The sequence below is a fragment of the Arachis stenosperma genome, chromosome 1 (assembly GCF_014773155.1).
Source record: "Arachis stenosperma cultivar V10309 chromosome 1, arast.V10309.gnm1.PFL2, whole genome shotgun sequence".
NCBI classification, from domain to species: domain Eukaryota; kingdom Viridiplantae; phylum Streptophyta; class Magnoliopsida; order Fabales; family Fabaceae; genus Arachis; species Arachis stenosperma.
In genome coordinates, this window is record NC_080377.1 from 36,649,238 (window position 1) to 36,660,998 (window position 11,761).

Below are 11,761 nucleotides of genomic sequence, written 5' to 3' on the forward strand. Positions count from 1 at the left end.
TGGTTTGAACTTTAAAGTAGCAAGTTATTTTTTTTATATACTATATATACTATAAAAGGAATTTTTAAAAAAAAAATTATACTCCAAATCCCTCCTAGTAGTTGTTAAAGTTCGGTAATATTACACATAATATTCCTTGATATCATCATGGTATGTTTTCACTTAATTACTCTCCCCGCCTAAACAGAAGTAATAAGCATATGTATCATGTTCATATATAGAGAAGATTAATATCATAATTTTGAAATATGAAAGTACTAAATATCATATAACTAAAACAAATGTCAATAAATAGTAAATTATTATATCATGTGAAGTATTAGTACTTAATAATTTCAATATTATTACTTGTTCAAAAAAAAAAAGCTTCTTATTAATTTTATTCTCGGTAGTTGGAGCAATGCGACTATTTTGTTTTCTTTCCAAAAATTTAGGACTACACATGCATGCACTCACATATTATACGGGAAATAGGACGTAAAAGATAATCTAAACTAATTAAAGAGAGTGGTGACATGACGAAGAAGATGGACAATTTTCTCGGAAATCAATTTGCGTTTCTATATGAATGCTAGATGCATGCCTTTGTAAGCATTGTGCTGCCAATCTCCGTAAGCATAAAAAGAAGTATTAGGCTGTTTCCCCTTTGAAGAGGTTCAGTGCATCTGAAATATATGAAGAGTTCCTTAATCTTTCTATGTATGTTCCTTTCTTTTGTGCGCAAAATTGGAGTTTGCTTTATTATCTGATTTTTCAGAAACAATAATGTTTAAGAGATAATAAAATATCAGTTAAAATAGTTAAAAGTGATCGTATTTAATATTTATTAATTATTATTAATTAAAGTAATGGTATAATTTTACATATAATAAATATATGATTATAATTATAGATATTAAAACTATATATATTAAATTAAATAAAATAATTTTAGTTATTATTTCACTAAGTATTCGAAAAAGAAGTATATGAAAAGGGCAATGTGGCAAATGAGGCATGCCAACTCCACGATATATGATGAGCAAGTGCATATGCATGTTAGCAGTATATTAATTATATTAGATTTAGTGTAATTTAGTTAACTTTAGATATTCAAAAAGAAAACAAGTGTCTCATGAAAACTACATCAAGTTACATGCGTCATTCTAAATAATACTTTTACTAAATATTTTAATTTTTTTTTAAAAAAAAGCACTTAGGAAGTTTTCTTGTTTTTAATGTAATTTTTTAAAAACAAAAATTAGAATGATAATTTAGGAAAATAGGAATAGTACAACACTACTCATGAATATATAACTAGATAGTCAAATTGTTTTTTATAGAGAATTTTAAGGAACCAACACTTTTGATAGAAAAAATGGGGAGTTTATTAATGTTAGTTTAAATACAAAGTAAATTTAAGAGAAACTATTGTTTACCAAACATTTTTCAAAAATATATGCAAAAAAAAATACTATAAAAAAATAGTTTATACTTTTAATGTGACGATTATCTATTTTGAAGTTCATAACAAGCTAAGTATCCTTATAGTCTATAGGTGAATCCTTAAATTTAGGTAATCTAATTTTTGTACTTCCTTTTAAGAAATAAATTTTTTATTTTTACGTTATTTTTCAATCCAACATATCATCAAAAACTGATTTCCATGAATTTGAGTTTTATTTAAAAATTTGGTATTAGTTAATAAATTATAATATTTATAATAGAATTTAAACCTCTAATACTTATTTAAATAGATGAATGAATTAACTATTTAACCTACCTAAATTAATTTTTAAAAAATAATTAAGAGAAATATCAGCCACTAAAGTGGCAAAAATAATTGTCAATGAGTTATATCTCAAATAACATAATTTTTCCATATTCAATTAAGAGGTTGCGAATTCGAATCTTTTATCTTTGGTAAAAAAAATGACAAAAGTAATTACTTGGACCTACATCTTATTACAGAATATGTTCGGCATTGTCACAACTTGTATCAAATCTCTTTAGTATTAAGTAACGAAAAAATGGTTAAATTTGTCTTTAAAAGATTATTTATTTTTTAAATTAGTTTCTGAAAATTTTCTTTACTCAAATTTATTGTTCAAAAATGTTAAGTTAATCACGTTGGCCTTTTTGTCATTTTTTTTATTGACGATGTCAAAGTTTATTGATGTATCACGAGTTACCTAAGAGTCCTAATTGACTATTAGCTTTATAAGTTTATGAAATTATATCAAATTAAAATATAATTTTTGGTTTTCCACGGTATCCCTCAACCCGACAGGTCAAGAACTAATCCATCGCAGTACTGGGCTCCATTTAAGGGTTTGCCGCTAGCCAATGGGTTGCTGCATGCCCAAGACAGGATTCGAACCCCCGACACTTGCTTAAGCGGACTAGTGAGCTAACCACTAGACCAACCCAACTTGGTTTCAAATCAAAATATAATTGAAAGAGCACTTTGAGGCATTGGAATCCCTCAATTTGAGGTTGATTTAATCTAATTTTATAAAATTATCATGTTAGTTGCCAATTAAGATTACTAGGTATGTGCTGTATTATCACTTAACGTGCCACATTAGCAAACTCTGATGCAATTAGTAATAGAAGTGACAAAAACAAATTGGAGTTCATTTTATCAACAGATTTTTTTATTTTATTTGAACTAATTTCAATAATTCTCTTAACTGCTTTGATAGGTGCAATTATCGTGACTCACCAGTAAGAAATTTTTAACTTGCAAAAACAAAAAAAAAAACTTAGTTATTTTGATTTAATTCTCTGTAAATGTAAAAAAAGAGTGTTTATGTAGAAAAAGAATAACATGACTAAGTTAAATCTTTGAAATGATAAATTTGATTAAAAAAAATTTTTAAAAACTAATTTAGATAATGAATGATCTTTCAAGGACTAATTTAACTATTTACTCATTTAAGTATTGCTCTTGAGATATACAATAAGTTATTTTTAAGTTAAACAATACAAGTTATATCACTTTTTGTTTTTAATATTGGATTGACAATGGTATTTTTTTAAATTATGAATTACTAGAGTGTTAATATCAAATGTGATACTATCTAATTTGGAATGTTCTGATTTTTGAAAAGTACACAAATCAAATCGTCCAATTTTTTTATTATAAAAATAAGTCCTTCTAATTTATATGTTAAAAAAATTAAAAAATTTAAGATATAAAAATCAAACTTTCTAATTTTAGTTTCTCTTATAATTTAAAAAAAAATACTAAAAAATATAATATTAAAATATATCACATATCTCACCTTTATAATATAACCAAAAAAAAAGCCCAAATTATATACATAGCACTAGAGTGAATTCTTCATATATACGAAGAATTGGCAATATATTACCTCTTGTATGTGTGGCTTTTTTTTTTTTGGTTTTCCACGGTATCCCCCAGTCCGGCATCCGCCGCGGTACTGAGCTCTATTTAAGGGTTTGCCGCTGGCCAATGGGTTGCTGCATGCACAAGGCGGGTATGTGTGGCTTTAACTTCCTATTAAAATTAAATAATTTGACATATATGGAAAGAAGATCTGTCAACTATGTTTCGAAGCCACCATGGGCCTATAAGTGGCTCCTTTTAATTGGAACAGCCTATTTAGTTTTCATAGGTAAGCAGGATTGGATTATCTTGGGCTTTTCAAATTTCAACAAAGGTTACTCTACCATTGTAAATAAAAATGGCCTGGTCTACCAAAAAGAAAATGGAAAATATTTAGTCTATGATTTTTCGCGTCCAAAACAAGAAAAAGCCTATGATTTTCTATATTGTTTTTTAAAGAATTTTCGTATTGTTTTACACAAAATTTATATGTTTAAAAAAAGCGAAAGAAAAATAATTTTTTGTTTGGAGATGATCAAATGTACGCTTAACTTTTTTCAAGAAGTAAATCATAAATCCCTCTTTTTTTATTAATAAAAAGTTCAAGTAAATTCAAAGTTAATGGAATTATGGGTACTACACTATTTCATCCAGATAGTCGGGGACCTTGAAGAATATTATTAGGCCTGCCAATTTTAGCAAGTTCCGAAACTACGCCACTGCCACATATTAAACGGTTTTCAATTTAACCTATATCACCTCAAAAAAAGATGTAACTTAACACAAATATTAAATAATTAATATTCTTATGTTTATCTTATATTAGAATCAACTAATTTTTTTTTTTCATGTTAATCCCCTAGTATTTTTTTCTCTAATATAATTTGGTGGTTGGATCCTAAAAGCAGCAAATAAACACCCAAGTCTATGCAAAACATATTAAAACTTCAATTCGATTCCTTGCAAGTTAAAAAACAAATGTAACATGCATGCACACACATTCATATTACTCTCACAAAAATTGACAACTAAAAATTATTCCCACCCAAGAACACTTTATCATTCTCACAAAAAATAACACTAATTAACGAAAGAAAAATAAAAGAATATATATAAATAAGTTAATGTCAACGAAATAAAATTTTTAAAAGAAAAAAAAAAACAAAATTAAAAAAGAAAAAAAGAACATAAAGAAGAAAATGCCAGTACTAACGCCTAACCCTAACCAAGTGGTCATGTACAATCAATTACCCTAAAGGTAATTCAAAAGAGCAGGGAGAAAAAAAATGTAATTTTATTTATAATTTGTTTTTTTCTTTCAACTTTTTTGGTGGTTGAGTAAGGACCTGTTTGGAAGGCCATTGCTATGAACAAACTCATTGTGTGGTAAGAAAAAGAAAAAAAAAATGATGAAATTTTGATCAGAGAAAGACCTCAACGGTTGAATTCTTGAGTGTAAGGCAAACGGGGCACGCGCGGAAGTGCGCCTCGCATTCCGTACAGATGCATAAGTGCCGACACGGCAGAACCACAACCGACGCCACGCGCCGCCCGCATCCACGGCACTTTGGACGCGCCGCCGCTGCCGAAACCATCACCACCCTGTCCGGGTCCACATACGCTGATTCTGCGTCCTCCGCCTGTCCCTCAACCGCGCATGACAATCCGGCGCCACCGTCATCTCCGCCGTGTGTGGCGGCGCCAGCAGAGGCCATCATGGTCTGCTGGAGCTGCGCCTGTAACGATGCCGCCGCCGCTTCCTGGGTCCTCGCCTTCGCCATCCACACCTGCGCCTCCGCTGCGAGCTGCGCGGCACGTGCCTCCAGCTCGGCGTTCCGCCGTGTGGCCTTCTCAACCTCCGCCTCCTTCTCCCTGAGCCGTCGTGCCACCACCTCCTCCGCGGCGTTTAGCAGCGCCCGGTAATGCCTCTGCCTTTTCTCTGCCAATGCCCGCCGCAACTCCTCCCCCTGAAGAAGTTTCCCGAACACCCGTTATGATTGGTTGCTTTTAACTTTTAACCCCACAAAAAAATGAATGAATGAATAATTTGGTACCTGAGCTTGGAGGAATTGTTCAATTTCGTCCCTTTGTTGTTTGATTTGGGAAGCAAAGCCTTGTGAGAACAGAGATAAGAGAGAAGATGAAGATGAAGATTGAGATCCATGAAGAAGTTGTTGTTGGTCGATGGTAGAGTTGGATAAGCGTAGGCCTGTTGAGACCACATTATTGTGCAGCTGAGAAAGGTGTATGAGTTGTGGAGGTTGGGATTCGAAAGGTATCAATGGATTATGATTATTATTATTGTTCATGACAACATTGCTGTTGCTGTGAACTGTGGCCTCTCTTGTTCTCTTCCGAGAATTAGCACCTGGAAATTAAACGATTTAGAAAGGAGAAAAAAAAAGAGAAATTAAAGGTTGTGGTTTGGGAAGATGAAACGTACTTCCATTATTGTTGTTGTATAAGATTGGTTGATCAAGGACTAGTCCTGCTGCCTGCTGTCCTTCTTGCCCGTTGTTTCTGTTAAATCCAATAACAGGGTATGAATCCATGACTCAACACAAACACAAACACAAAAGAGGCATATATAGAAATGCGAACCTGTTTAGAAAGAGAATATTTGAGGGATACTGAGCTTGAACTGCCATCAATATACTTGAATTCCTCCTTCTTGCTTCTCTTCTTGTATTAGATAGATGCAAAATTTGATAAAGCGCCTCTTATTAGCACCTCCTCCTTTTCTCTAGAGTTACAATTACAACAAGTCTCCTCCTTGCTATCTATCTCCTTATTCCCCTTACATACACACCCCAAATTATTATTTAAATACTTTCCTCCACTCTACATATATGTATCAATCTCACCTATATTGCTAATTTAGACAAGACTTAATAAGAGAGAGAGAGAGAGAGAGAGAGAGTGCGCTTAGTTTTGTGTGTGGGTATGTGTGAACGAAGAAGGAGGGCGTTGGTAAATGGGTGATGTATTGTTGTTATTGTTGTTGTTGGAGGGTACGCAGATTTCTGCCAATGGAAATTATTATTGTTTGTATATGACTGACTCACCCATACATACATGCGTCTCTTATTACTTCTTACCTGTTACCTTTTCTTTCTTTCCTAACAATTCTTTTCTAATTAAATTCCAACAAAATTGTTTTCTTATTTTTTTATTTTTTACCCTTCTAGGAACATATATATTTAGATAAACATAATGGGAAAACGGAAAATTGAAGTAACACTAATTAACACCTGGAAACCAAACAGAGAAAAAAAAATAGAGTAATTAACAGCACTATGTCTCTCTCTATCCTTATTCGTATTTTTGGGTATCGGAGACGTCTCAGACATTGGGGGCACACCCCACGCGGAATAATACCACAACTACTCCTTTTTCTATATATATAGCTAGGGATCCAATTTAAATCACAACTCTTTTTTTCCGTTTTTTTTTTCTCAGGCAACTTCCCAATCCAGGTAAGTGAGCTACTGGGATATTGAATCTAAAATTTTAGGAACACGAAATTTCAGCGGTACTTTCAGAAAATAAGAATACATACAATTGAAATTTTTAATGATAGAGACTATAATTTTAATAATATTTTTAAAAAAAATATCTTTATTTAATTATTTAAATTTTAAATTTATTTTTTAATTTTTATATTTATTTTAAATTAAATATAATACTAAAATATAATTTAATCTAATATATTTTATATAAAATATAATATAAAAATTTATTTTAATTTCTGTCTTCTAATATCAGTCTCGTATCTTGTATTATTATTATTATTATTATTATTATTATTATTATTAGTGAAACACCCTTTTAATTTAGATAATATCAATTTGATATATATAGTAATTAATAGTATAAATGATATTAATTTATGTTGAAGGTAAAGGAAAAAGTGGATTTTTTTTCAGTAATGTTAAAAAAAAAATCAACTCAAACAGCCACCCTTCTGCTAAGGTATAATGATGGAATTTCTTTTTATAAAAGTAAAATATGAAGTGTATGCATTACAATACTAAATTATATATTGGATTAAAAGTAATTATAATATACTTTTAAATATTTATCACACTATTAGTAAAAAATTATTTCACATTGTATTGCTTCATTACCCTTGTTTTTTTTATACGTAATTACCCTTGTTTAATTTTCACAGTATTGTGGATTAACAACATTTAAATAAAAAAATACTTTAAAGAATATAAAATTTGATTAAATGATATACGTGGCATACTTTTAGCCCCAAACAACTAATAAGTATTACATATAGTTGAATTTTATAACGATATCTAGTCGTAAAAAATAAAAAATTTTAGCAAAAAAGTCAAAATTTATTATTTTTAATTTTATATAATACATTTTATAATAAATAAATATTAAATAAAATAATCTTAAACTGTTTAACCTTTTTTTTTCTTTCTAATATTACCATTTAGTTTTGACGTGATATGTGCTTTGCTTTTATTATTTACTATATCTTCTTAATAATACACTGTACAAAGAACAAATTAAGTAACAACACTTAAATTAAGAGCTTTGAATCTATCGTTGAAAATTAAGGCGACACATAAAAAACTATAATTAACAATTTACTACATTGGATTAAATTTGTAACTGACTCCAGTTTTAACTCATTTGTTTAGATTAAATTCGCAAACCCCCAAACTTATATTTAGTATATTTTACTAATTAATTACCGTTTGATTAAATCTTAATTAAAAAGCAAATGCTAATGCATGGTAACGCTGAGTTCAAATTTTTTTACTGGCTCTTGAATGTTCAAGTTCAAACTCTTTGAAACAGCTGTGTTTAGAAAACGATGAATGAATTAAAACTATATCCCCGATCTAGATGCATCATTGGAAGAACTATATATTGTGTGTTGAATTTTCTTTCTTTCTTTGCTAATTTAAATAAATTTCCTTCTTCTTGGAGAGGAATTTTTGCTATTTAAAAGGAGTTTCACACATGACTATTTCAAAATAACCTAATATAAAGAACAAATTAAACGTAGAGCAAAGTTTATAGTATCCCATTAGTATAGCGCAATGCAAGTAAAGAAATTAAGAATAGAAACTTTCAAACATGACATGGTGTAGTTGTAACAAAATTGACTATTTTATTTTTAGGTGTAAAACCAATGGAAATAATTATCGATATTTTCTCTGTTTACAATCTTGTTTTAAGTTCCTATGTGACTTGATCTGCAATTTATATTTTCAATTTTCGGATCTCTATAACGCCTTCACGAAAGGAATGTAGCTAGATTCCTTAGGGATTATAATTACCTTTGTAAAATCATGAAAGGTTGAGCAAAAAACAAAAATATGATAGCTGGATTAGCTAATTATTGAGGATAACAACAGGATTTTAACGTGTTTTAATACTGACATAATTAAGTAGAGTTATATTTAGATTGCTCAGAGAAATGATTTAAAAAACAGCAAAAAGTTAATAAAGGACTATCAATAATTAGATTAGATCATTTTTAAATTTTACAGATGGCCAATATATATTTTATGAAAAAAATTTTGTGAGGTAACATAGTACAGTTAATATTACTGTCAACATTTAACATAAATAAATCTAAAATTTTTAAAAATAAAAACATCTAAAAATTTTATTAAAAAATATTTAAAATTTAATCTCAATAAAAATTCATCTTTAATAAATTTCATATTAATCTTATTTAATAATCTATAATAATTTAACAGAAATTACTGTTAGAAAACTACTTATTACAAAGGAATTTATAGATAAATTTAATTTTTATTACAGACGAATTTTTAGTTAACGCAAATATTATCCATCAGTAAAGCCTCATCAAAAATTATTTATCGACAGATTTTTTTCCATCAATAATTTATTGGCAGATTTTTTTTGTTACCGACAGATTTTTCTTTAGTAATCGTCCCATCCATTTCACTATAAACGTCAGATTTTTTGATAGATTTAATGTCAATAACTGGAGTCAAACTTTCTAACAGCTTTTTTGTCAGTATTTAGAACCTAGAAAAGCATTTACAACACACTACATATTGACGAATTTTTCGTTTATAAATCCGTCAGTATGGTAAAGCAGAATTCTTGTTTTAGATTTTTTATTGCAAGATAAACTTATTTTCATAAAACATAAATATAAATTTAATCAAGATAAATTTTCATCCAATTTTCATCTAACTTGTATTAAAACATTCATAGTATTTCAAAAAATAAACAAGTTCATCGCATTATAAAAAAATAAACAACATTCAGCCAAATAACTAGTGCTTTTTCACTACCCTTTTGGTCATTCTAATTACTTTTCTAAGATCTCAATGTCAGAACTGACAATATTGTGTCACTATACATGCACTCCCCAACATCATGAGACTATTTTTTCTCTGTTCAAATTGCTAGTCATGCTTAGTGTATTCTGATTGTTGAAGCTAGTGTTACATCCAATTATCGCTCATTGGACGTTGCCGGTCCAGATTGCTATCGGTATTATCTTTTCTTGTCACACTTTTTGTTGTTATCGTCTGTTGTTTTCTTCATTTCGAGCTCTAGCTGCTTGTTATTCTCTTCTGTTCTTTGTTGAATTCCAGTGAAGTTGAGCAGAGTATTGACAACTGCAGAGTTTTAAAATTATCACAAGACATAGCAAGCAAAACTAAATGTATCGATAACAGATTCAAAATAAAAGAATAAAAAATCGAACAAAGAGTTATAACAGAGTAATACATACATACATATACGTGTCTTAAATTTGAACTGCAAACCCTCTTTCCCTTCATTTCGAATTTTGCTCTCTCTCTCTCTCTCTCTCTCTCTCTCTCTCTCTCTCTCTCTCTCTCTCTCTCTCTCTCTCTCTCTCTCTCTCTCTCTCTCTCTCTCTCTCTCTCTAACCCTCTCATCTCTCCATTGTGTCAATATCCTCCTCTCCAGCAGTTCCTTCCGACGGCACCATCTCACCATTTTGCTGTCGTTGTTGCTGCAAATGCCTCCGTTGTCGCTGTTGCAAACGCCTCTGCCGCCGCTTCTGCTCTTCTTTTTCTCAGTGCCGGTGTGAGGTCAGAAGCTCCTGCTATTCTTACTTGTTATTAGTTATTATAAAGTAGAATTAGTATTGATTACTATTGATTTGTGTTGATTATTGTTGATTTGTGTTGATTATTCATTTAGGTTACATAATGAAGTTTTCATTATATATTTTTTCATTATTATTAATTTGTTCTTAATCTTTGATTTGAAAATTATTTTTTGGTGCCTTAATTTCCTTTTCAAGTTGTTTGTTGCTTCAAATTAGATGATAATTTAGAATCAGTTAAAAAATTTATAAAAAATGGTTTGACGCTAAAATAAATTATTTGATTTAGGATTTGTTTGTTTAAAAATTTAGAATGTTTTGAAAGTTTAGCAAATGTGTGTATTTGAGTTGCTTAGTAACAATTCCTAAAGCCTTTTGATGGGTGGATTAGGATTTGAATCCTTGTATATTGCCTTAATAATAATTGAAAAAATTAAAATAGAATAAAATTTAAATTTACATAACTTTCTCATATGATGTGATATGAGCCTGAAACTTATTTTAAATCAAACTTGGAGGTGTCTAGTATAATTCTACCAAAATTTAGGAGCAATGAGTTAAAATTAAAATTTTCATGATTTTGTAAAAGCTTTGCTGCCTGTTATTTTTCAAAATTGCTAGGACAGGGCATAATTTTAAAAATTTGTACAAAATTCAATTTTAAAGCGATTGCAATGAAACTTAATTTAAATTAAAGTTTAGGACAATGTGTGTCTTTAACTAAGTTTAATGTAGTATACTTTGATTAAGCATTTTGGATGATTAGTGAATATATTTAGCACATTTTTAACTGGTATATGCTCTTCGCAGACATGACGACTAGTAGAGGTGTTGCGGATCAGTCTAGTGGTCATAGTTGTGGTCGTGGTTGTGGTAGAGGGAGGGTTTCTGCCGGTACTACTGGAAATTCTAGATCCTCTCCCTCTACTCCGACTACCCCGTTGACGTCACAATTGCGGGTGCATTGGACCTGTAAAACCCGATAAATTAATAAATAATTAACTAATAAATTAATTATGAGTCTTAGAAATTAAAAAAAAATAAATTTTATAATTTGAAGAGGTAAAAATATTTAAAACACGAATTAAAACACTAATTTTAAAGATTTTTGTCTGAAATTAGGCTAACGGGCCGAATCGGTTGAACCGAACACATATTGAGCCCAAGGCCCAACATATATAACACAACATTTAGCCACTTCCCTTTCTCATTCAACCAATTCACGCTGAAAGGGGCAAGGAAAGAACGCAGGAACAAAACCCTATCTCCCCAAATCTTCTCTTGATCATATCTTTCAATCTGGAGCTCTAATTGTCGTACCGTTTGCGGCCACGCGATCATCTTGC

General features: G+C 30.0%; 1 protein-coding gene across 1 annotated transcript; it reads right to left on the reverse strand.

Annotated features, from left to right (window-relative positions):
* Positions 1–4,415: 4,415 nt before the first annotated feature.
* Positions 4,416–6,702, reverse strand: LOC130946377 (BOI-related E3 ubiquitin-protein ligase 1-like). Its single transcript, XM_057875107.1, has 4 exons — positions 5,933–6,702; positions 5,775–5,851; positions 5,386–5,699; positions 4,416–5,298 (listed from the first exon to the last, which is right to left on the reverse strand). Exons 1-4 carry the CDS (start codon positions 5,977–5,979, stop codon positions 4,753–4,755), a joined length of 984 nt encoding a protein of 327 aa, XP_057731090.1. The 5' UTR covers positions 5,980–6,702; the 3' UTR covers positions 4,416–4,752.
* Positions 6,703–11,761: the final 5,059 nt, after the last annotated feature.

Coding starts and splice junctions, on each gene's coding strand:
- LOC130946377 (XM_057875107.1), bottom strand. CDS start 5,979: ATGGCAGTTCAAGCTCAGTATCCCTCAAATATTCTCTTTCTAAACAG. Junction 5,852..5,932: donor AATATTCTCTTTCTAAACAG/GTTCGCATTTCT, acceptor TGGATTTAACAG/AAACAACGGGCAAGAAGGAC. Junction 5,299..5,385: donor AACAATTCCTCCAAGCTCAG/GTACCAAATTAT, acceptor AAACTTCTTCAG/GGGGAGGAGTTGCGGCGGGC.